This window comes from Lepidochelys kempii, chromosome 3 (assembly GCF_965140285.1).
Source record: "Lepidochelys kempii isolate rLepKem1 chromosome 3, rLepKem1.hap1, whole genome shotgun sequence".
Classification (NCBI taxonomy): Eukaryota; Metazoa; Chordata; order Testudines; family Cheloniidae; genus Lepidochelys; species Lepidochelys kempii.
This window is the reverse complement of record NC_136382.1, coordinates 196,895,367-196,922,301: the sequence shown is the minus strand read 5'-3', so window position 1 is coordinate 196,922,301 and position 26,935 is coordinate 196,895,367. Positions and strand designations below refer to the sequence as shown.

At 42.1% G+C, this 26,935-nt stretch overlaps 1 protein-coding gene across 1 annotated transcript in view; it reads right to left on the bottom strand.

The window, feature by feature from the left end:
• Positions 1–5,438: 5,438 nt before the first annotated feature.
• Positions 5,439–26,935, bottom strand: part of WDPCP (WD repeat containing planar cell polarity effector) — a 278,021-nt gene continuing 256,524 nt past the window's right edge. Inside the window, exons 16-18 of the mRNA XM_073339528.2 lie at positions 13,040–13,137; positions 11,686–11,723; positions 5,439–6,424 (exon numbers count right to left, since the gene is read on the bottom strand). Coding sequence (XP_073195629.1) covers positions 6,374–6,424; positions 11,686–11,723; positions 13,040–13,137 — 187 coding nt within the window. The 3' untranslated portion in view covers positions 5,439–6,373. The remainder of the gene's footprint in view (positions 6,425–11,685; positions 11,724–13,039; positions 13,138–26,935) is intronic.

The following is a 26,935-nucleotide window of genomic DNA, read 5'->3' as shown; positions in this document are numbered from 1 at the left end:
ATAAAACCCGGCATCTCTATCCCTGTGGCTAATTGGTCTCCAACGGATCCTGCTTCCCGAATGGTGGAAGTGCATCACGTCTGCTAAGGCAACCCTGGAGACAGCCTGGGGACGAAGGGAGTCACTTTAGCTGGACTGAATTCTGTTGGAGGCAACCTGCTCTTTCCTACCTGGGCCTCCGTCCTCTAGGGATGCCGGATGACAAAGGCGCTTGCTCCCCTTCCTCCAGATTTCCCTTGATGATTTCACGTTTCCTACCCCGGCTTTGAGAGCTGCTGAACGCAGCGGAAGCTGGCTGCCCCGCTCGTCTTGGCGAGCTAAACGTTCGGGAATTGGAAATACAAGTGTGCGCAGGGACCTCAAGTTTTAGGCACCCAGTCAGACTTGCCCTTTCTCATGCTTTCCATTCAAGGCTCTCTTTAGACGCAATCTGCATAGCAAGACCTAGGACTAAAGATGCCCCAGATCCCCCACCATAAAGGATCATTTTCAGTTGCTAACACTTTTCCTCAAAGTTTTTACATTTTCAGCCAAGCTTTGGTACATTTGCTCGCAGGGAGCAAACTTCTGTTTTCTGGAAGCTTTAGCAAAGGTGCTCGTGACTCTAGGCAAGTCGCTCTTCGGGCCCGAGGTCTGCCTGTGGCAGGTGGAGAAAATAATTCTGCCCACTCCCAGCCTCGCTCCTGGGGATGGGAAGGGTACATTTACTAACGTTGTGAGCCACGGGGCGAGTGTAGTGAACAGCCGAAGCAGCAAGGAAAACGATCCACTTTTTTATTCAGGGCAGGACTTGGCTGGCTTGTAATAAATAAGGCACAGGGAAAACACAGCGGAGGGAAGATCAAATGAAATCTTGACCAGCTGCTTCGTTCGCACAGGTCCCAGTGCAGCAAGGTAGTGAAGCACGTACCTGACCCTAACATGGGAGGAGTCTCATTGACTTCAAGGGGACTATTCTTGTGCTTGAAGCTAGGCATGGCCTTTAGTACCTTGCTGAACTGGGGCCTGAGCGCTGGCCAGCCTCTGCACTGAATGAGGCAGGGCTCCTGTGGGGGGAAAATGGTCCCTGCCCATGTCATTAAATCGCGTCTCCCCAGGCGTCCACACCTGGTTGCGGGGCAGGTTGTCACTTCCTGACTTTGGAGCGCTTGAGTTGGCGACCTGAACGGTCTCTGCAGGGGTTTGGGGTGGAATGGACGAGTTACGCCTGGCTCCCTGCTCTGCAGAAAAAGGGCCAAATCCTGCTATTACTGACGTCATTGGTAGCGTTTCCACAGACTTCCGGTCCCTGGGACCTGGGCTCAGCCCTCAGGGACAGATTTTGAACGGGATTTAGGTGTTGCCTACGGCCCAGCTTTACAGAAGTATTTAGGTGCCTCACTCCCACGGATTCCACGCACCTGGGCATACGCCACTTAGATGGCTTTCAACAGTGAGAGAGGAGCCCACGGCTCATCCACCGTCACGTTTGAAAGCGGCGCCGCTGCTTAAATCTCTCCGGGCTTGCAGTGCTGAGCAAGGCAACACCTAAGAACCTTTACAAATCTGCGCTTACGCGTCTTGCCCAAGGTCAACGTGCAGGCAGAAAAACTGGCAAGAGGGAATTGAAAGACCTTCAACGCCTGCTGCGAGGCTTGTCTGGGCAGGGTGGAATACAATGGGATGGGAGGGAGAGGTTTCCAGAGGTGTTTGGATCTCTGAACGCCTATTTCGGCCTGTTCTGTAATTATCGTTCTGCCCCTAGGAGTGCCTAGCTAATTCTCGCTGTAAATGAATAAATACCGAAATGTGAAGACACCAGTAGAAAGCCGGGCCCATGTGTTCTGTGCCCACGGTCTCCACCCATTGTCCCAGAGCTGTACTCCAGAACCTCCCAGTTTTCCCCCCATGAAAGCTGAACCGAAGCAGTGTTGTCCTCCTGAGTTTGGAGACCGCCTGAAACAGAAGGGCTGAAAGGTGTGAACTGCTTCACGCGCCTCAATGGGGTGTTAAACTTGGAATTTCATGGTGACAATTTAATGCTCAGTGCTGCTGATCCTTTGAGCAGAAGCAGCCAGCAAATGCACTTATGCCACAAGCCAAAACTGCCTCTCAAGCCTCCATAGCTGGGGACTTGAATCATTTGTTAATATAAAAATAAACCACCCAGGGACTAGGCCAATGATTGTATTCCTCATTTTTTTCATATTTAATTAATTCAAATCCTCCCTTTGTTGATTTAAATGAAGCTGCCACAGCACTTCTAGTTTGCCACTCCAGCAAGCTGCAGAATCCAGGGACCTTGCTTCAGAATTTAGGTCCAGAGTGGATGCCCGCCAGGTTATGAGCTTTTCCCTAGAGGAGACCAGAAATGAGTCATCACTCATCATCAATGAGTTAGTTGTTTAATAACTAAACCATATTTGTGTTTGGAAGAGTGGGGCTCGAGGGTTTAGGATCTCAGACCTAGTCTTGGTTTCAATGATTTCTCTTGCACCTATGTGCTAGATAGTGAGCTTTTAAAAATCCTATTAGTTGAGCTAATGAACAAGGCATTAGAATAGGGTCCATGTAGAGGGTGTGAAGAGCAAAGGGGGTTCAGATAAGAAATGTTTCTTATCAGATCAAATATGGCTTTTGTCTGAAAAGCTAGCTCCTTTGAAAACAAACAACCCTCCCATGGCTTCTCCCTTGAACTATGGGGTTATTTCAAAAGTTCTAAGAGCAGGACTCGGGGCGATATGGCCAATTGGCTGAAAACCACCACCGGGTCCTCTGTAGCATCTTTCCTATCACTGTTATTTTCTGGATTCTTTTCTTTTGATTAAACAGTTTAACAAATAAAATTTGCTACTTTCTCTCTGCATACTGTACATACATACCCAGTAATCTGACAACACTGTCTCCCATGATTACCCAGATTCCTTGGGTCTAGCACATCATTCAAGTGGCACAGATGATGTGGCTGCTTCTCTAGTCTATGGAGTGGGGCTGGGCTCTGGCCTCAGACTGGGGGTGGGTGGGTAGATGCTGTCACCCCAATCAGCTCACATTTCACTTGTGTGAAGCTCAAGCAATTGGCCTTTATGTGGGTGATATTAATGTCATTCTCAATGATCCATCATCAACTGAAAGAGAAACAGCACCTGAACTCACATCTGGCCGGTAAAGCACATCACTGGTACAAATGGAAGTGCTCAAGAAAAGGGCAATGGATGATCTAGATAAAAAAAAAAAAATCTGATTGAGACAGTTGAGTAGCTCACGGCTGAGTGACATGACGTGTTTTAAACATGGCTGAAAGGTCAGGGAACAAGGACATCTTGTGTGGGATTTTTTTAAACACAGTTTGGTGCTGGGGAAAGGTGCCAAACTGGCAGCACCCCCTGCCAAGTGGCTGGATGAGAGACCAGGATGCAATGTTGCAATCACAGGTCACTGTGGACGTGTCTGCTCTCCAGTGCAGCAGACTCGCGACCTAGTCTTCCTCTCATCCCAGGGCATGAAGACCCTCAGCTTAAGCGCTGGTGGCTGTGGTTGTGGCCTTCCGGTGAATGGTGCCGAGAGCTGGTCGGGCTGAGACACTGATAAATCCCTTTCCGTTCCCTGGGCAAAGCCTTGTCCTTAAAGTTGGCTGGTCTGGAAAATATCTGAGCTGAGCTGCCAGTGTTTTTTTTGTCCCGATACGTCTGGAAAAATTGGGCCTCACAAGGTGGGTGTGACCTACTTTATTCCATTGCTACTTTCGCTATATTTGCCGTTCTTTAATGTTTAGTGACTCAGGTCTGAAAATTTTAGCTTTAACCCCTCGCTGTCTGTTTTTCTATTTGTAATTACCGTACTGGGGTGAAACAGAGTAAATAAAACTGCAGTACTAATGACACTTCGCACTTACAGAACCCTTTGCACCCTAGTATTTCAAGACCTCTTACAAAGCTGGGGAGTATTATTAGCCCCATTTTGCAGCTAGGGAAATGGAGGCCCACAGAGACAAAGTCGCTTTTCCGCAATCCCACAGCGAATTACTGCCAGAGCTAGGACCGGAACCCAGAGCTCCCGCTTCCCAGTTCGGTGCTCTGATCATTAAACCATTACTGGCTTTGGAGATAAAGTATATCTAATGTATATAAATGCTAAATATAATAACTGAGATGAGCATGTACAGAAAAGTAGAAGTGTAAATTATAGGGTTATAAGTTTAAATGACAAGTGTGTAATAATGTGAGTTATAACAGTCATTTTGTAGCCACCTCTCTGGGGTGGTGTAAAGAAAATAGGTGACTGAAGATCATGCAATGTACTCCTCAGTGTTATGAGGAAGGAACCATTGCACACAATCCATTTGTGGCTTTCCTTGTGCTGACCTCTGGATAATAGCCCTTGCTAAATCATGAACAGAAATAGATATTAATATATACAAAAATTCCACATTAGCTCAGAATCTGTTTTGATTTTGTCAATAAAATCTCTCAGCGTAACACCCAGAAAACGATCCTGCTACAATGGAGATCTTTTCTTTCATGTCCTACATTCAGCACAAAAACCTGCAGGGAAGAAGAAGGAGGCTGAATATGGTCACAAGGTTGAAGCACAAAGAAAAACATATGCCCATTTTCAGCTAAATCCCCATTCAACACTTTTCTAGGACAGAACTCCAAGAAAGCCATAAAGGGATTTTATTAAAAACGGAGATTTTAGGAAACAACATTCTTGATCTTATGTACATTTCTAGCATCACTTCCTGTATATTTTTAAACTGAAATCCTCTTAGCATGCAAAGTAAATAGATTATGATATACTGAAGGATTAAGGATCACTGTCTGGTGTCAGATTAATCCCACATATAGACCATCACTTGTACTGACAGAAATATGGCTTCAATTCAGCAAAATAGCTCTCTGGCTAGGTAACACATTTCAGCATTTTATGTAGAGCAAGTGAGAGATTTCCTTGATCTGTTGTTGCACTGCATCTATCTCAGAAATTAAATATAAATCTGTATCATATGCAACACATGCTCTCCTCAAATTACTGTAAGGATGCATAGCATAACCATCCATTATACATACAGCTGTGTGTGGCGAAATGCTGTAGTAAACTGCTGTTTGTTTCACAGTTCTCACTTTATTAATATTTTCCCCATTGAATATGTAGAATTTTATGCACTTACCAGTTTCGTTCACTCAAGACATAAGCTTTTCAATATGTTGTAATAGCATATTCAGATATGCCTGGTACAAACAAACTGCTAAAATATGTTGGATTTTTTATTACTACCAAACCCACCATCCACTTAGTATATGTTAGACTTCAGCAGCCTTTTGACTCTTGTGGGGTGGGGGGGAATGGCTGGACCAATGAAAAATAAATCGATACATTTTAAATAAACACAGATTTTCTCAACACAGTATTGCTAAACAGTTTTTTTTAAAATTTTTTAAAAAATTTTTAATCCATTTATTTAGCGACAGTACCATTTTTCAAGACAGTAACCAAAAAGCAAATTCAAGTAGATTTCAGTTTTACATAACTGACTGGTCCAAAAGATCAAGCTTACTCTATATGTGTATATATAGTAACGTACAATACATGTGTACATACATGATATACTGGATCAAATGGTAGGAAGAAAGAAATGTCCTAAAGTTCTTTTTCTCTTTTAATAGTTCCGGAACAAGTATAATAATGAAACAGGTTAAGTTGTCTTCTCTGTAGCATTTTCTGTTAGTGGCTAGGAGAGCAAGATTAAAATCTGGACTCCAATGGAATGATGTTTAAAATCCATGGCTTTTTTAAAGGCAAAATAATGGTTATTCAACTAAGATGATATATGTAGATACGAAAATTGAGAGCATTCTTAGAAAAACGCTGCTGACTGTGAAAAGCTGCTCTTTCACAGAGGTATCCTGAGTGAAGGTTTTATCTGCTAGTATCTTGGTAGAATGGTTTTCAGAGCCTTAAGTGGAAATTCAAATCTGCATCCAAGTGAAGATTGTTAAAATATATAATGCATGGAGAATTACAGAGAATTTGCTCTGTGAGGTTTATGGATTTGTTTAATGGAGAAAAAAAAACAATCTTTCAGCATTACCATTTGTACAGTAATACTGGTATCCATGATTATTGGATTTTGTATGTCATCGGATGTCATGATAAAAATTTCACAATATTGCTCTTGATAAATAACTGTGGGTCAGTTTCTGCAGAGAGAGGTGCCTATAAATCAATAATTCAATGTTTTAAGCAGAACATCGCTGAAACTTTTAACTGAATTTTCTCTTGAAGGGCCAGATCCAAATGTAACTGGAGCCAAATGAAAGACTGATAAATTTCAGTGGGAGTTGAATCAGGCCTCAGGTATTTTCTTTTGAAGTGAAAGTATTCATATTCTTGATTATACTAGACCAAAGTGTACCACTTTGAGAGATCCACTTCCTCCAGTCTCCTGGGGGGAAAAACAACAACATAAAATTACTCACGTTAGCATACAGAAATTAAATGCAATGATAGATTAAAAAATGTACCCTTTTTATTTTTAAGAAACTCCAAAACGAATACAAGGAAACACAAACCTACCTAAATATTGACTCCAATTAACCTCTGTACGGACGCTTATTCGCAAAAGCGAAACCTTATTTTGTTTATCTTTATTTAAATTGTATAATAAACGTTCTAAAATTGTATTAATGCCAGTATTACTAGAGCCAGATTTGTAAAGACAGGGATGCAATTTTGTAATCTTAATGCAAGCCTGCAAATACTTGATTTAGGTGCATATAAATTGGGGGGCCCCCTAATGTGTATGCAACAAATGCATGTGCATAACTGAGACCTCGCCCGTTATTTTTTGTAAGCAACATGACAATTAATGAAAACAGTATGTGCCTAGAATGCTACATGTTGTTGGCATCCTACAAAAAGTACGAAAACTTTGCTAAGGAAAGTGTTATGCTGTAGTGAATCACTGCTTCCCTTACGATTACATATGAGCAGAAACCTCTTCATGATGCAAAGAAAACTAGGTGTGGAGCTGAAATCAAAGGGAAGCGGGTGTATGTGCCCTACTGTAGTTTACAAAAAACATTAATTTGAATTGAGAAAAAAAAAAAGGTGGAAAACTGGCAACAAGAAAGGTATGTAAGTTAAGGCTGCTGCAGGATTGTGTGTGTGCTGGCAAGTTCAGTGGGATTCATGTGACTTTCACTCTTTCTTTTCAAGTGAGGGGAAAAAAAAACACTCTTGCAACCTAATGAGGAGCATTTACCAGAGCAGTAGCTCCATCTTATGGTATATTTATTCTACCACAGAGATACACATCACCTTCTTAAACAATGCTTCAGTGCACAATGCATATATTACTGCTGTGCATTTAGGATAAAAAGTATTTCGACAGCTAGAATTTTGTCTTGATGTAAATACTGCATTTTAGTTCCAGCCTGTTTGGCATTTTCGCTGCTTGGTGGATGAGGAAAAAGTTGGAGAGCATGTTTGTAAGGAGGCACTTGGCCTTTACTGGATAAAGCTCCGTGCACCATATAAATACCAACAGCTCTTTATAGAGAAATGAAAGGGTTTCCCCCTTCCTCTATATATAACTACTCCACCACACCCCTAAGCACTATTATATAATGCTGAAACAAGTCATCTTTCCTGCTGAATTTCATGCATAGCCTCTATCACAACTCTCAAAGGCAGATCTTGCAGCAAAGTTTGTGAATGGTAAGATTCTGTCGTCTTAAGGGATGTAAGACTCTTAGAACTTTCATTTGTTTCATTGATACTGGACATCTCAACTCTAGTTCCCATAAAACCATTTCAAACTCCTAGATAATTATTAACATCACTCTGTTTCTAGGTACAAGAATGTAAAACCTGCTCAAATCCTGGGGTTTTTGTCTAATGTTTCAACACTAGACTTTGTCTACATCTCTATGGTAACCATACTGCTTTGATCCTTTTTCACTCCTAAATCTTCCTTCTATGATTGACAGCCGTCTTGTCTTCTGCTATGAGGGTAGCACGAGTATTCTCCCCTGTGGGTGTGGTGGCCATTTTAATTAATCTATAATAAAATAATTAACTTTGCGCTTACATGGTGCCAGGCTCGCCGAGAACTGTACAAAATATCAGTAAGCAGTATTGTCCCAGTTTCAGATCAAGATACTGAACCACAAAGAGGCCAAGGCCTGCATTTTCAAACGTGTGCAATTTGAGACACCTGGAGTCTGATTTTCTAGATGGAGGTGATCAGCCTCTCTGGAGACCTACTTGTATCAAGTTAGGCAGCCAAAAATTAAGGCACCTTAAATGAGAGGAGACTCTGAAAATGTGGAGCTTTCTCAAGATCACCCAGGTAGAATAGAATTGGGAACAGAACTTGAATCTCGTGACTTCCAGTCCCTGACTCAGCTGAACTTGAATGCCAGATCTCAACATCAGAGATGTTTGGATCTGACTTTCCACACTCAGCCCCATCTCTACCTCTAATCACTAGATCAGCTGGACTTACAGGGGCCAGTGATGAGAGCACAGCTAACCATTTCTTCTACAAAATAACTAATCGCCTTCAAACGGCAAAGCCTTTCTTGGTCAAATATCTGGCTATGTGACTGATTTTTCTGGACCTGGCAGGTGAATGGGAACAATTTCCTGCAGTTTCAGGGAGGATTCACAGTGAGCAAAGAATACACAGGTAGTGATGTACGTGCAGGAGATTGTTTACATGATGCTGTGGATATAGTCTCAGCAATGCCCTGGGGTCTCCACTCACCTAGGGAATAGGCCACTTCTGACCCCCATCTCTTTGGCATAGCTCTGCCCTATAGGGCAAATCAAATCCTCAACATCCTGGCCACAGAGGTCTCCCTAGCAGCAGAACCAGGGCAGTTCCACTGTGCAAGAAATGGCTGGGCTCTGGGTATGCACCCCTTTTGTGGCACAGAGCCCAGCACTGTGAGGGGCCCTTCTGAAGCAATGGACAGGAAGCAAAGCCAGGCTAGAGGAACAGCAGAGTGAAGGTGGGCATACACTGGTGCACTGGAGGGATAATTCAGCCATTGGGCTTCTGGCTGTAGGTGGGAGAGTTCCTCTTGCTCACCACTGGAAATATCCAGAGTACAGCCCCAACTGGGGCTGGGTGACAAGTCACAGGTTTTGGCCCTCTGAGTGCATGCATTGTAATGATCTCTTAGTTGGAGATACAACATCTCCCTAAAGCATAAGCCTCGTTCCCTAGAGCTTTGGAAATATTGATACTGAATTCAACAGGCTACTCTACCAGGCTCGTTACATGATTTTTCAATAAAACAACATTCAGTCCAATTAGCTGGACAAAAGGGAAACCTTTTTCCTTCTCCAAGATCTTATGAGAACATCCAATATATCTGGATAGAGGAAAAGCCATTTAAAAAAACCCTAGAATGATGGAGAAGAACAACCTCTTGATTTTGAACTTGTACAGAACATTTAGCACGCAGTGTATCCTGCAAAGGATGAACATGCATGTGATATTCTATAACAATACAAATTACAAATGTACAATGTACAAAAGTACAAATGTACAAATTACCTAGGTAAGCACTAAAAATTCAGGAAATGTCCAAGTTAATGTTGCTTGTATGGCATTGAAATATGGTTCCACTCTGAAAAGTGACGTTAAAATGGCTCCATCTTGCTTCCTTGTGTAACTAGAGTCATTGTCATAATTGCTCACCTCAGTGACAAAGATACATTGTTATTGCATTTTCCTCCTTGCAAGCGCCAACCCAGCTCCGGGAGATGAAGCAAGATTCTCTTTCCCCCTGCGTATCAAACAGAATTGTCTACCAAGTTTTATTATTTGAATGACTGTAGCAGCTGGGAGCCTTAGTCACGGACTAGGACTCCAGGTGCTAGGTGCTGTACAAACCCAGCTCGTAGTGGTCAGATAGAGCAGTGCACACCCTCAGCAACATCTGTGCAATTCTACTGATTTCAGTGAGTATCATGTGAACACATTATCATCAAAGGCAGAGTTTACCTTGCAAAATCTTTATTGAATGTGACTATACACAAGAAGAACAGAACTCGGCCTGACTGTCAATCCCAGCCTGAATTTGCAAGGGTGACAGTCAGGAAAAAAACAACTCCTCCTATTTTGACTTGTAGACGGCACACATTTGATTTGGAGTCATTGAGAGACAATGGACACAAAGTCCCACTGTTTTAACAGTCACTTTTCAGAGCAGAACTACACTTTATCTGCTCCATGGTCACCTGCACATTACGATACAGTCTTTTCACAATCAAATGAGATCATGTAATTAAAGATCAGAATGTTCTTCCAACCCTAGACACATGTACATCTTGTTCTTTGCTCCACCCCCCCCCCAGGTATGGTAATTTGTCATTGGGGTCTAGCATATCGTTAATGACCCAGACTAGTTAATACAGTAACTTCCCTTATCTCTAGGGAATCTGAGTAATTTTGGGAGCACCCATGTACTAAGCTTGTTCTTTCAGCCAGTAGCACATCACTCCTTAGGTGTTCTGGGGAGAGGAAACTAGCTAACATAGCTACACATGCAGAGAGGAGATTTTTTTTCTAAGGTACATTTCAGGAAAGCAGGCTGATAACTATTAAGAGAACTTAGCAGTAAACATAGGTACCCTATGTACATCACAATTCCCCTGTACTGTGCACTTCTGGCCAGAACAGAGAGGGCAGGGTTGGCTTAAAGAGGCAGCTGGAGATTCCCTCTGAGCTGCGGCAATCTCTTGGGGGTGCACAGTTACCACAGTCAATTCTGTGCCATCTGGGACTGCCCCGCCCTCCCTCCCCCATCACAAGAGTGCACTGGAGCATGAGGGGACGGGAGAGGGTGTGGCTGGAGCACGTTGCTGTGTGTGGATCCTGGGCTGACAGAGTTGTTCCTGGAGAGTTGTTCTACTTGGCACAGGTTGTTTTTATGATGGAACAAAAGTGTATTTTCACACTGTTCTTGGTGGGGGGGCGGATGGAGGCCGGACAGGTTTTGCTCAGTGTTTTAAAAATCACCTTTTTGTACACAGGCCAAACATTGAAAATTTCCGCTCTCCCTCCCCCCCCCCCCCAGGTGAGTTTCAGACCGTTATAAGCAACTGTAAACAGGGGCTAGAATGGAAACTAGTTTGTAACCTTAACGACAGTGGTTATTGCCACACTGCTGAACAAAAATAAGGTGAATGTATTTCTCCTCAAAGAGCCTGGACTGACAGCTCCAGAGACTGGCAAATTCTACATATCCAGAGATCTACTACAGCACCGGCAGCAGCCACAGTGCAGATCACCCCACTCACACTGCACCACCCCAGGACAGCAAAGTCCTTCTAGGAGGTGAAGGGCAATTTAAGTCTTGGTGCCTCTTTAAACTCTTGGTCTCATTGCTGAAACTGCAGGCAAGGGTGCCAATTAGTTGGAAACGTGGTGGCTGCTTCTGTGAGATGGATGTGGGCTGAGACTAATTACCCATTTCTCCACCAAATCAATATCCAACATGAACAGATTTTGATCACTGGTGATCTAGGATGGATTCAAACCATGAAGGTCTGGCTCCATTTTACAAGCCCTCTGGATGTGGAACTTCCACTGACCAGAGTCCTGCATTTGGATGAAAGATGTAGTTTATACCAAGGTGCGAAAAAGAGTAGAATGGGGGGGGGGGGGGGAGAAGAGGAAAGAAGTGTTACCTGTTCTGTGTGAACGTCCCCAAAATTCCCTGAACTTGCTGGAAAACAAACAAGCAAGGTTAATATGTGGCACTTAACTTTTTCCGCCTCCTTGATAGGGTACAGTTATTTTATATCCTATCACATGATGGATGAATTAAAGCATTTAACATATTACACAGAGATGTATGTGCATGTGTGACCCTCCCTCCCTTGCTCCCCAAGCCCTGCCAAACCATAGCAAAATGCATTTTGAAGAAGACAGCGTGGCAGATCTGAGGTCAGTGACAGGCATAAGACACACGTGACCATCTGTAGCCAAGTGGGTGTAGGATATGCTAAAGACAGTCCTGTTAGTACAACCCTTACATGTTGACCGCTTTGACAATGTGGGGTGATACTTGAACATGGCAAAGGGTGAATATCTTTACCTCACCCATTTTACAAATATCCTTAAGTAGATCAGTACACCTGGCTTGGTGACTAGGGCCAGGCCTACCCTATAAGCCTACGTTGGTATAACTACATTGCTCAGGGGTGTGAAAAATCCCACACCCCTGAGTGACCCAGTTACAGCAACCTAACCCCAGGGACAGACAGTGCTATCTCAACAGGAGGGCTTCTCCCATCGCCATAGCTACGGCCACTTGGGGATGTGGATGAACTACGACGCACTCCTGGCGGCATCGCAGCGTCCTCGCTGAAGCGCTGCAGAGGTGCTGCTGCTGAATTTTGAGTGCAAACCTGCCCTAGGTAATACAGGCCCTCCTGCCATGGCTTCCCCCCACTGAAATATTCTGCCATTGTTCTTTACTTTGTGTGTGTGTGTATTGTATATTTTATATATTATTTATATGTATTTGACAAATGTCATTGTGTTTGTCAAGTATTTTAAACCTCATCTGGTCACTCTAGAAACATCCTTGCCAAAATCGCGTTGCTTGTTATTTTACAAACTATTGACTTCAGTGGGGCTACACTGGTTTACACCTCTTGAGGATCTGGCTCTTATATACTAAAACATAAAACAACGCTGCTAATAACAACAGTAATCCTTTGCATGCACGTAGCACCTTTAATCTATGAGCAATAAATAGTTTTACAATGATGGGGAAACTGAGTCACAGAGGTTAAGTGATCACACGAGTCAGTGGTAGCCTCAGGAATAGAGCCCAAGTTCCCTGCTTCGTAGTCTGTGCTTTCACGGCCAGATCCTGCTGCCTCCTTGTTCTGCTGTCACACAGTTAAGCAGCAAGGAATTTTTAGCACTAGTTTACTTTTTCTTTCCAAACTCAAATTCTTCCTGGATATCAATTTACACTACATACAACTTCTTTCCATTGTGCCTATTTGACAGTAACTTGTTAATTCTTACCTGCTGGATTCCAGGACAAGGGTTTATCCATTACAGGAGCAGCACTGCTATCCATTCCAAGTGCACTCTCCCTGTCTACCTGTCTACGTGTAGTAGAACTTAAAAAAAGAAAAAGAAAAGAAGAAAGTGGTGGTGGGACAGAGGGTCATATAACAGACAGTAAAGCCATTTTGTTTGTTTACCTCTTTAAAAGTGCATGGCAGTCTGTAATTTACTATTTTCAAACTCTAGTTCTTTTTTTTTTTAATCAGATGCTACTGTTTGTTGACTGAATTTCACTATGAAAACTCTCTTGCCTGTGCGATCGTTCTATAGCTGTGCTGTCAGTCAAAGATGTGCTGTAAGGTTCTTGTCTTTCAAGCGATTAAGGGTTTTGTTAAATTGGTTGCCCCCAACAGATCTTCAGATTGTTCTAACAGACAAGAGGAATGTTTCACATTGAAATACTTCTAAGGAACAGCAGTCAGTCAGATACCAGGATGCCAAGAAAGCAAGATGTGATGTCCAGAACTCCATCTAATTATTCTCACACTTAAAGCCCCCAAACCAAAAAACTCTACACCACTAAGAGAGAAGTTGTGAGCTTTTACTCTGTGCTGCTCCTTCTCCTCAAAGAAAAAACCGCCAGCATGATGTTGTGGCATGTATGTATAAGTTATTCATTTTTGTTTTGGTAGTCTTGAGTTCTTCCCTCATCCTCCTGTTCGTTCATCCTCAGTCTTCTGTTGTTCAACAGCATACATAGGCAATCAGATTGTTAGATTTTAGTAGCTACATTAACTTGTTTGGGATCAGCATGCCTAGCGGGATCTGATCCTGCAGTCCTCACGCTGGCAAAACACCCAGTGAAATCAATAGGAGTTTTGCCTACAGGAAGAGAGGAGATGAATATAAAAATTGGAAAAATGCTTAAGCAGGACCAGTGGGTTTCTGTCGCTTCTTCATTCTGGTGGATTTCCCTCCTACTAGTTTCTCTTTGGATATGGTAACATCTACTCTATTGCAGTACCATTTGCAAAGGTACAATGACACTGCATGGCTTTTTTTTTTTTGGGAAGTCTGAGTAGATTAGCAAGTGCTTTTTTTAAATTTTGGACAGAAGTAAGTTGTGAGAATGAAAATGTGACTGCTTTCATGTTGCACACTAATTTATTAACAGCTACAGCACACAATCTCATTTGGCTTTGATAATACAAATAATAGATTACAGGCATAAAAAGCCTTTATTACTGACAACAATGTAAATAATTAAAGCAAGAGCTCAGACTTTCCCTGTGTCTTTGTCTTTCTACTCTCAGTACAGTGAGGGTTATGCAAGCAGCTGTGAATCCATAAAACAACTTAAAGCAACCCTGCTCCTCATCAGCTTTGCCCAAGCCATATTAAAGCCACAATAATGCAACTGCTACATCACACTAAGCTTTATTGGCTCAGCAAAAGAAACTAAGAAACTTCATTGGAGACCAGATTAGGCTGGTTACAAAATAGAGAGATTCTTTTGCTCTCTGACCCCATTATCTTTTCCATAGTATCTTGGTCAGCTTTCTTACACATAGCCATGGGTTCTGTGGAGACCTGTAAATTGCTTTTTTGGCAGCCAAATTGCAGTAAACCTTCTATTTTTATGTTTTAAAAGAGCTTAAAACTGTCCATCCTCTTTGGATGTGTCTTTAAAATCAGCCAGTGCTGGGAGGATTTTATATATATCCAAAGGCTTAGAAGATGTTGCTTCTACTGAGCTGCTAGTTTTATGGTCTACAGAATATGAAAAGCCCAGTGGGGATAAAAGGAACTTAACCAGTTCTATCTAATACATATAAATCTACCTAAGAGCTCAGTGCACTAGCCCTACTCAATGTACTACATTTACCTCAGTCGAAAGATGCAGAAAATGGGTCTTTTGCACATATGCCACATGTTCCCTTTCAGTGCCAAGTTAATATGAATTAAAGACGCTGAGATGAGTAAACAAGGTCAGTCTGGGCTCGGCCAAGTTGGATCAACGTAAAATAATTGTCAGCTTTTTCTGTCGGCAACGACAGTTTGTTTTGGCTCAGCATTCCCAAACTATACATTATAAAATGTTTTGTAGGGAAGCTGTTGCCAGACACTTTGCTTATTCTCCTTGTTTTGCAAACCCAGACACTTTCCATTAATTACATGTATAACTTATATGACCAAGTTATTTTTTCAAAAAAATTTCTTGAACAATGAAGCTAATTTAATATAGAGGCACTTTGATTACAATCAAAATAACATAACAGCATAATAACAGACTGTATTTGCTATGCAACAAATAAATCACTAGTACTAATAGCTGATTGTCTATCTTCAAAGAGCTCTGCACACATTAATTAATCCACCAACATTTCTTGAAGTCAATGACTATTATTACCTCAGTTTTACAGACACAAAAACTGAGTTGCCCAAGATCACAGACATATTCATCCTATCCAGCATTTTTGGTGCATCGGAAACTCCCACTGACTTCAGTGGCGTTTTGAATATCCAAAGAATGAGGCCTATAGTGACAAAGGCAGGATTAGAACTCAGGAGTTCCTGGTTTCCAGTCTCATGATCAATCTAGTACACCATGCTGCATCTTCTCAGTAGCCTTCAAAAAAGCTTGGTTTATAACAAATTTCAAGTATACAAATACTATAGAGCACGATGTCTGATTATTTATGAAGTTACAGTATGTTGTGTATAGTGTTGTTTGGACATATATATTTATAGTACTCTTCTCACCTCTGTGATGTTAGCTGGTTAAAATATGACCATATAGATCATTGTTGCAACCACTGTTTATATATTTGTAACAAATCTTGTACAAAATGTGACATGTAAGATGTCTATGAAAAGGTTATGATTTGCTGATTAGGATTATGCTATTTGTATGCATGTATCATTTTTGTATTTGAAGTTATGAATATTGGATCTACCTGGATTTCAAATGTTTGCTCCTGGGGTAACGACCACATGGTAGTTAGCTAGCACATCTTGGAGGTACTATTCTAATTGAGTGACCCATCAAAAGGACTCTTAACTCACAATGGACCATGGGAGATGCCCATCTACACTGAGTGCACTGTCCTATAAACGTGCTGTCTGGAATATAGGTAATGGCTTCCTGCAATGACTGAGAGCAATGGGGCATGAACATGTGTCTTGCCCATGTGACTCCAAACACTATCTGTTCACCTGTGATTCTCCAGTAGCTGTGTTGAGGGTTTTGTTTTGAAACACTGGGTGTCCTTCCACATGGTAGAAGAGATAAAAGGCCCTGGAAACTCCTCCATTTTGCCTCTATCCTGCTTCAGCCTCTTTCTTGCCCAAGCCTCTGGACTTATACTAATGGGAGCATTCTAACCAATGGACACTGAGGTCCTTCCAATGATTTGGAAGCAACCAGAGATTTATCAAGCCAGCAGTTTATTGCATCACTGCTACAAGCCTGAACCAAGAACTTTGCAATTACTATATGTATTTGATTCCTTTAACCAATTTTAACTCTCACCCCCCCCCTTCTTTCTCTGATTAAACCTTTGATGCCAATCCTTTAGTATCTAAAATCGAATGTGATTTTTGGGTAAAATCTAAGTTATATATTGACTTGGGTGTGTGGCTGGTCCTTTGAGATCTGAAGAACCTTTTAGTTAAGGAGACTGGTTGTAAAGAAACACTCACCTTTAAATCCAATGTTTTCGGTGGTAATACAATGACTAGAATGTCCAGGGAAACTCCTTTTATGACTTCTTGTCAGCCAGTGTGGTGAAACAGAAGTTTACTTTTGTTGCCGGTTTGGTATACCTTATGAAAGATTAGCCACCAGTCTTGAGGTGTCACTACCCTATTTCTCAGCAGTGAGTCCTGAGTTTGACATTCTCAGTTGTCAGAGTAGCAGCCGTGTTAGTCTGTATTCCCAAAAAGAAAAGGAGTACTTGTGGCACCTTAGAGACTAACAAATTTATTTGAGCATAAGCTTTTGTGACCTACAGCTCACTTCATCAGATGCATTCAGTGGAAAATACAGTGGGGAGATTTATATACATAGAGAACATGAAACAATGGGTGTTACCATACACACTGTAACCAGAGTGATCACTTAAGGTGAGCTATTACCAGCAGGAGAGCGGGGGGACGGACGGGGGACAAGACCTTTTGTATTGATAATCAAGGTGGACCATTTCCAGCAGTTGACAAGAACATCTGAGGAACAGTGGGGAGGGGAATAAACATGGGGAAATAGTTTTACTTTGTGTAATGACCCATCCACTCCCAGTCTTTATTCAAGCCTAAATTAATTGTATCCAGTTTGCAAATTAATTCTAATTCAGCAGTCTCTCCTTGGAGTCTGTTTTTTAAGTTGTTTTTTTTTTTGAAGAATTGCCACTTTTTGGTCTGTAATAGAGTGACCAAAGAGGTTGAAGTGTTCTCCAACTGGTTTTTGAATGTTATAATTCTTGACGTCTGATTTGTGTCCATTTATTCTTTTACGTAGAGACTGTCCAGTTTGGCCAATGTACATGGCAGAAGGGCATTGCTGGCACAAGATGGCATATATCACATTGGTAGATGTGCAGGTGAATGAGCCTCTGATAGTGTGGCTGATGTGATTAGGCCCTATGATGGTGTCCCCTGAATAGATATGTGGACACAGTTGGCAACGGGCTTTGTTGCAAGGATAGGTTCCTGGGTTAGTGGTTCTGTTGTGTGGTGTGTGGTTGCTGGTGAGTATTTGCTTCAGGTTGGGGGGCTGTCTGTAAGCAAGATCTGGCCTGTCTCCCAAGATCTGTGAGAGTGATGGGTCATCCTTCAGGATAGGTTGTAGATCCTTGATGATGCGTTGGAGAGGTTTTAGTTGGTGGCTGAAGGTGTTGGCTAGTGGCGTTCTGTTATTTTCTTTGTTGGGCCTGTCCTGTAGTAGGTAACTTCTGGATACTCTTCTGGCTCTGTCAATCTGTTTCTTCAGTTCAGCAGGTGGGTATTGCAGTTGTAAGAATGCTTGATAGAGATCTTGTAGGTGTTTGTCTCTGAGGGGTTGGAGCAAATGCAGTTGTATCGTAGAGCTTGGCTGTGGACAATGGACTGTGTGGTGTGGTCTGGATGAAAGCTGGAGGCATGTAGGTAGGAATAGCGGTCAGTAGGTTTCCGGTATAGGGTGGTGTTTATGTGACCATCACTTATTAGCACTGTAGTGTCCAGGAAGTGGATCTCTTGTGTGGACTGGTCCAGGCTGAGGTTGATGGTGGGATGGAAATTGTTGAAATCGTGGTGGAATTCCTCAAGGGCTTCTTTTCCATGGGTCCAGATGATGAAGATGTCATCAATGTAGCGCAAGTAGAGTAGGGGCATTAGGGGACAAGAGCTGAGGAAGCGTTGTTCTAAGTCAGCCATAAAAATGTTGGCATACTGTGGGGCTATGCAGGTACCCATAGCAGTGCCACTGATTTGAAGGTATACATTGTCCCCAAATGTGAAATAGTTATGGGTGAGGACAAAGTCACAAAGTTCAGCCACCAGGTTTGCCGTGACATTATCGGGGATACTGTTCCTGACGGCTTGTAGTCCACAGTATTCTTGTCAGCAAGTTAAGGAAGTATGGGCTGGATGAATGCACTATAAGGTGGGTAGAAAGCTGGCTAGATTGTCGGGCTCAATGGGTAGTGATCAATGGCTCCATGTCTAGTTGGCAGCCGGTATCAAGTGGAGTGCCCCAAGGGTCGGTCCTGGGGCCGGTTTTGTTCAATATCTTCATAAATGATCTGGAGGATGGTGTGGATTGCACTCTCAGCAAATTTGCGGATGATACTAAACTGGGAGAAGTGGTAGATACGCTGGAGGGGAGGGATAGGATACAGAAGGACCTAGACAAATTGGAGGATTGGGCCAAAAGAAATCTGATAAGGTTCAATAAGGATAAGTGCAGGGTCCTGCACTTAGGATGGAAGAATCCAATGCACCGCTACAGACTAGGGACCGAATGGCTAGGCAGCAGTTCTGCGGAAAAGGACCTAGGGGTGACAGTGGACGAGAAGCTGGATATGAGTCAGCAGTGTGCCCTTGTTGCCAAGAAGGCCAATGGCATTTTGGGATGTATAAGTAGGGGCATAGCGAACAGATCGAGGGATGTGATCGTTCCCCTCTATTCGACATTGGTGAGGCTTCATCTGGAGTACTGTGTCCAGTTTTGGGCCCCACACTACAAGAAGGATGTGGATAAATTGGAGAGAGTCCAGCGAAGGGCAACAAAAATGATTAGGGGTCTAGAACACATGACTTACGAGGAGAGGCTGAAGGAGCTGGGATTGTTTAGCCTGCAGAAGAGAAGAATGAGGGGGGATTTGATAGCTGCTTTCAACTACCTGAAAGGGGGTTCCAAAGAGGATGGCTCTAGACTGTTCTCAGTGGTAGCAGATGACAGAACGAGGAGTAATGGTCTCAAGTTGCAGTGGGGGAGGTTTAGATTGGATATTAGGAAAAACTTTTTCACTAAGAAGGTGGTGAAACACTGGAATGCGTCACCTAGGGAGGTGGTAGAATCTCCTTCCTTAGAGGTTTTTAAGGTCAGGCTTGACAAAGCCCTGGCTGGGATGATTTAACTGGGAATTGGTCCTGCTTCGAGCAGGGGGTTGGACTAGATGACTTCTGGGGTCCCTTCCAACCCTGATATTCTATGATTCTATGATCTTTGTGTGGAATGTTGGTGTAGAGGGCTTCTACATCCATAGTGGCCAGGATGGTGTTTTCAGGAAGATCACCGATGGATTGTAGTTTCCTCAGGAAGTCAGTGGTGTCTCGAAGATAGCTGGGAGTGCTGGGAGTGTAGGGCCTGCAGAGGGAGTCTACTTAGCCAGACAATCCTGCTGTCAGGGTGCCAATGCTTGAGATGATGGGGCATCCAGGATTTCCAGGTTTATGGATCTTGGGTAGCAGATAGAATACCCAGGTTGGGGTTCCAGGGGTGTGTCTGTGCGGATTTGTTCTTGTGCGTTTTCAGGGAGTTTCTTGAGCAAATGCTGTAGTTTCTTTTGGTAACCCTCAGTGGGATCAGAAGGTAATGGCTTGTAGAAAGTGGTGTTGGACAGCTGCCTAGCAGCCTCTTGTTCATATTCCGACCTATTCATGATGACGACAGAACCTCCTTTGTCAGCCTTTTTTGATTATGATGTCAGAGTTGTTTGAGGCTGTGGATGGCATTGTGTTCTGCACGGCTGAGGTTATGGGGCAAGTGATGCTGCTTTTCCACAATTTCAGCCCGTGCACGTTGGTGGAAACACTCTATGTAGAAGTCCAGTCTGTTTCGACCTTCAGGAGGAGTCCACTCAGAATCCTTCTTTTTGTAGTCCTTGGTAGGAAGGTCTCTGTGGGTTAGTTTGTTGTTCAGAGGTGTGTTGGAAATATTCCTTGAGTCAGAGACGTCGAAAATAGTTGTGACCCATAGAGGCACGGTTACAACTTTCTCTTAATATTTGCAAACCAGCTGCTTCCTTGTTAAACAGGCCTTTCAAAAAAGGCTATTAGCAGTGTAAGGAGAAAAAGCATAAATGCTGCAAAAGTGATGTATTTTCATTTAGTTTCTTTAACTACACAAGACAATATTCTATTCAAGGAGTGAGGGTGGGGGGAATCATGTTTAAATAATATTGTTCCTTTGAGGGATAGCTCAGTGGTTTGAGCATTGGCTTGCTAAACCCAGGGTTGTGAGTTCAATCTTTGAGGGGGCCATTTAGGGATTTGGGCAAAAATTGGGGATTGGTCCTGCTTTTAGCAGGGGGTTGAACTAGATGACCTCCTGAGGTCCCTTTCAACCCTGATAGTCTATGATTCTGTGAATGTCACACTGACAACAGCCAGGTATTTCAAAGGAATCAATGAAGCTCTGACCTTCACTTACCTTACTTTGTTTTAACCCCTTCCAAAACAAACAAACCAAGAACCTAAAAACAACCCCCCTCCACTCTAATGTTAAAGAGAATGTGATGCAGCCATATCTTAACATTTCCTGGATTTTGAAAAAAGAACAGGAGGACTTGTGGCACCTTAGAGACTAACAAATGTATCTGAGCATAAGCTTTCGTGAGCTACAGCTCACTTCATCGGATGCATTCAGTGGAAAATACAGTGGGGAGATTTATATACACAGAGAACATGAAACAATGGGTGTTATCATACACACTGTAAGGAGAGTGATCACTTAAGATGAGCTAATACCAGCAGGAGAGCCGGGGGGAGAAAATCTTTTGTAGTGAGAATCAAGGTGGGCCATTTCCAATAGCTGACAAGAACGTCTGAGGAACTGTGTGTGTGTGTGTGAGAAATAATGCATCCGATGAAGTAAGCTGTAGCTCACGAAAGCTTATGCTCAAATAAATTTGTTAGTCTCTAAGGTGCCACAAGTACTCCTTTTTCTTTTTGCGAATACAGACTAACACGGCTGCTACTCTGAAACCTGGATTTTGAGTGGGTGTTACAAACTCAAAACAATTAAACACTTATTTTTTGTACTTAATATAAAATCTGACGGAATAGTAGAAATATGTACATTTTAAAGAACATAAGTAACATACACAGTTTTTGCATTATGCCTTAAATCCACTGGTATTAAAACAATCTGCAGCTTATTAGAAAACAGGAGCAGTTTGAACAATTTTTTGGTAACCAAATATACTCGGGTAAAAACAAAATACAGGCCACAATAATGGAGGTGGATGCAGACTTTATCCTGTGTGCAAGATCATGGAAATTGTCTCTGCAGCTCAACAGCTGATTCAGCCAGAAATAAGCTGGCCTGCAGAAGTCAATATTTTTCTTTTACATAGTGTTAAGTCATGGAGAGGATAAAATAAGTTATCCTGCTCCTATGGACAACAAGGGTTAGTGCCTTTCAGAAATGTTTTCATTATTTATATGCATCTGCAGAGTAAATTCTGATCAAAAACATTTCACATGTGTACACACACACACACACAGATAAAAAGAACAGTTTGGCTACAAAATATGTGACACCTAGCAAAGAAGTGATTGTGAAATGGTCAAAACTAAACAAAATAACTCCTGCCCCCCACCAGCAAAAACAAAATACCAACAACCCTGATTAGAACTAGTACAATCCCCCTTCTAGCACTTACAAAATAAACTCCACATTGGCCAATGGCCTGAGTTGTCCAATTTAACTTAGGATAGGGTGAGTAGGCCTGAACACAAATGCAAAAAGTGTTTGGGGCATCACCCTGGAACCTTCAATCAGATGAGGAGTGGGAGCTACTTGGCGATCCAGGGTTACTTGTGTGACTAAGGGCTCTAGGATCAGCCTGGGTATTACTAGGACAATACCATCAATTTCAGTCCACTACACTGCTCTTTCTCTAACTTAGCTTTTGAGTTACTAACAGGACTCATTTTTCTGGCTGGGAAGTTATTCTAGCCCATGGTGGGCTCTCTGCTTTGACCCCACATCCAAGAAGAGAGTTCACTTGGGTCTACAGTCAGGGCCTCACCAGAAAAAGATTGAACTTAGTGGCTACTAAACTACAGATGCTCACTGTTTTCTTGATCCTTTTCTTGATCCTCTATTGTCATTCAATGGGGTTTTTGCCCGATCAGTCGAAGGGCCTAGTTTTTTGTTTAAAAAACAAACAAACCCCCAACAAATTATTTGAGGGCTAATGTTCCATTTACATTCTCCCTCCTCCCACGGCACCCCCATTTTACTGTTATGAACTTGCTGTGACTGAAATCCCATTAAAGTAGATGCAAGTCTTTTCACTGACTTCAGTGGGTTATGGACAAGGCCCTTACAGTACTCAGAGGTGCGGGAGAGCTCAAGCATATACTGTGCACTCGGTCAGAAAGAGACTTACTCATCAGCCAGCCCAGTGGCCATGCTCATGTTAGAAAACCAGGGGGATTCCACTGAGCTTGCGCTATCGATTTATGAAATCCAAACAAGTCACACAGTCAAATGCTTCTACACTTTTGTCTATATTTTTTACAGCCATGAAACTGTAAAACACAAGGAAAACTTTTAGAGACACAATGCAGTGGTGAGAAATGCTAACAGTATGATCTGACTCAGGAATTCCTGATTGGGGAAAAGGCCTTAAGGAGAATCTTGATACTGAGAAGATTAAATAAAAGAGAATTATTAAGCATAAAACTGGAAAAAAGAACTCTGGACTCCATTTAAACATATGCATAATCTGTTATGCTTCCTGACGAATGCTAGTACTAGGGCTGTATTAAGGAGTTAAAAAGTTCTTTTCTGGGCAAAGACTAACGGGATTTTAAAACATTTGGTCATTCTTGAGATTCAGCTAAATGGCCCTAAAAAGCAAAGGAGCAATCATAAAAATTAAATCCAAGAACTAAGGAAATGCACTTGGCTTTGGAACCGTGCAGGGATTTAAATGATAACATTCTAGAAATTCAAGTGAAGTACATAGCTTGGTATGGTGTCTAGATACTATTGTGATGCAGATACATAGGAAACTGTTCAACATTTTAGGATGTGAGTAGCTTTAATAGTAAACTGGTGTCAAATGTAAACCCAAGTGACATGACTCAAAAACATCATGGAGAAATGGAGCAGTCACCATTAATTGTTGTTGTTAAACATCTCTTTAGCATCATCACTTTGCATGGTGTCTTACAGAGATTAAAGAAGACACAGTCCCTGCCCCAATCATGCACAAGCCTTATTCATGTGACTAAAATGTACCCTGTGCGTAGTGCCGTTGATTGTGTGTAATTAGACCTTGTCTGAGTAAGGCTTGCAGGATCTAGTCCATAATTATAAGATTGATACTGAACACAATGTTGGTGTGTCTATGCACATGTGGACAGATTGTGTCTTGTGATCCACTGAAGACTTCGATAGGACTGCTGCAGAGATGAATCAGCCATAGGGGAGAATATTAGGAATTTTAAATGCTAGGAAGCAACAATCCTCTCCACTGCAGTACTGTGCAACACCAGCATATGAACGCTGTTGAGGAGGTAAGAAATGAACAAGCTACCTACAGTAATGTGCATGGCTTAGTTTAGGAGACCTCGCAAAGATGGCAAATCCCACTTTACACCAGGTTTGGAGTCATGGAAAGGCAGTAAAACTGTGATAAGGTTGGCTTTTTTTTTTTTTCTTGAGGGAAAGTATTTAGAAGTAAATAGGCAATGAAATAGCGAAGTCTAACTTTACCTCATTGGTGAGTGGAATACATACATAAGCATGGAAAGACTAGCTTTAAACAGCAGAAGAAGTAGAGACCGTCAATAGCTAAACAAAAGTGATCAATCTTATAACCGCTATGGGCCAGTGAAAGAGGGAGAATGTTTCATGCCTGTTCCTTTGAACCTGTGGCTGGAGGCTGAGCTGAAGGGGACAGCAGAAATGTCAAATATGGGAAATCAGTTAGACTGATGATGATGATGTTTTGCAAGCAAATAATGCCTCCCATCTCAGGAGCTCAATGTATTTTACAAACACAACTTCATTAAACTTACCTTCCTAGTGAGGAAGGTAAGCATTCATCCTCTTCTAGAGATGAGGAAACTGAGGTACAAACGGTGAGATATTTTAAAGTGACTACTGATTTTTGGAGGATCAACTGGAGACAACTTACAGGAAGTGCTGAGCATGTAGCCACCTTCTGAAAATCAGGCCCTTTTAAGTTGTTTCAAGTTAGGCTCACAAAATCACTAGTGACTCTTGGAAACCTTGGCCAATTGTCACAGAGACTGTGGCAGTGTGGGAACAGAACTTAAAACATCCTGATTCCTAGGCTGTGTCTTTGCAGATCTCCTTTTCTCTGTAAAAATCTTCACAGGGGAAAATGTCTGATACAGATTTGACAACAGACGTCTAGGGAGAAAATCAACCTTTGGCAGTGTGAAAATGCATGTAAATCATCGCTGAGCCCTCGTATCTTGTTCGCTTGTAATTTTTTAACAGACTTGAACTAGGAAAGTTTCTTGGCATCACGTGGTCTCCAGCAGGTGTCAGTTACTCTTTGAGCCAATGTATGAGAGTTGTTACAGGAGTTTCTTTTAAACTCAAATTAGGGTTGGCTGGGTTCATGTAGTTTCAGCAGTTCCAAAGAGCCAATAGTGAGGGTCAGAAACTTTCTTTATATTTGCTAGCTCAGCAGGAGGCAATCAAAAAACTTCAGGGCAGTGGATCTGCTTGCTTAGGGTCAGCTGCATTCAGAGGGTTTTAGCAGTTTCAAGGAGCAGTGAGTGAGGGTCAGAAGTTTCCTTTATATTCATCAGCTTGGCAAGAGGTAATCGAAAACCTCCGGAAGGCAGACCAGTTTATGCAGCTTCAGTGACTCACTGGTGAGAATCAGCAACTTCTGGTGACCCACCTGGGCTCGCCTGTGTTAAAGTGCTCAAGTCAGCAAGCCAAGAAGCACAAGTGAAGCTGAACTCCAGATTAGCTGACACGGGAAGACCAACACAGCTAGATGCCGGGCTGCCATAACACCATCAGGTATAGTATTTCATAAGGAAAACGGTGAGCTGAAGGAAGGATAGCATATTTATACTTCTGGATAGGAGGCATGCTGGCACTGGTTCCCGTTCTGGACTGTCGTTTAAATTGTTGTACTATGTAAATACAGCAGTGCACCCAAATGTTTACAGACAACTATCTCGCGCTAAATGTTGGAGGTATAGGTTGTATCCAAATCCTTTTGATTGCTTTGAAAATCTCAGGCATGTTTGGAGCAATTACATACAAGCAGTTAGGACAATTTGCCAACATGTAAGTACAACAAAAAGAAAAGGAGTACTAGTGGTACCTTAGAGACTAACCAATTTGAGCATAAGCTTTCGTGAGCTACAGCTCACTTCATTGGATGCTTATGCTCAAATAAATTAGTTAGTATCTAAGGTGCCACTAGTACTCCTTTTCTTTTTGCGAATACAGACTGACACGGCTGCTCCTCTGAATCATGTAAGTACAACATTATTTAACTATTACGAAATTACCAGAAAAATTCTACCACACAGGAGGGTAAAAACAAAATCTGCATACTAAATGTGATCTTATTCTGAAATTCAGTTCATATACAAGGTTTAGAAAATGAGGGCTTCCATTTAAGAATCTGAGAAATGATTTTCCTAACTAGGCATTTTTAATTTAGTGTGAAGCAACAAATGTGTTCTGAAAAATTATAAGAGTTGTTTTTGTAAGTTTACCATGAGCTTTACCAGGAACAGAATTGAAGGCATCAAGAATGCATCTGAGAAAATAAAAATTACATTTCTCTTAGCCTAGTTGCCTATTTTTATTTCTTACTATACTTTCCTTCATGCTGGTAAATCCATCACTTAACTATCATGGTACTTCTGTTCTCCTTGTTATTATTCTTTACTTTACTAGTTCCATATATGCAACATGTTCTGTACAATAAATAAAAGGCAGATTCTCTGTCCCAAAGGACTTACAATGTTAGGTAAGTTAGGAAACGAATAACAGAAGGAGGTGACAACTCAGGCAGGTGTAGGGGAAAGAAATGACAAGGAAGAGGACAATATAAATATGCAGCCTTTGGTGAAATTAATGCACATATCTAGATGACCAAATCTGTTTGTCAGGAACCAGACAGCTGTTTTCTTTTGTACTGATGTCCAAAAGTGCTATAAGAAAAATCCTATAAAAAGCAAAGGCTTCATGCCTTTGCCAGCAGCCATTATCCAAAGCATAGGTTCTTCAAATGGGTCTGGTATCCAACTTCTCAATGTTTCAGTTTCAACCTATATAGGCATCCGTCCAGTCTGCCATTCTAGGGGTGAGCTATTTAGTTTTCCTCTCCATTAAGATGAGAATCCCCTGCACAGCCTCCATTCTTTGATGCAATAGCAATAAGAGCTTTTACAGAGAGATCCTAAGGATTG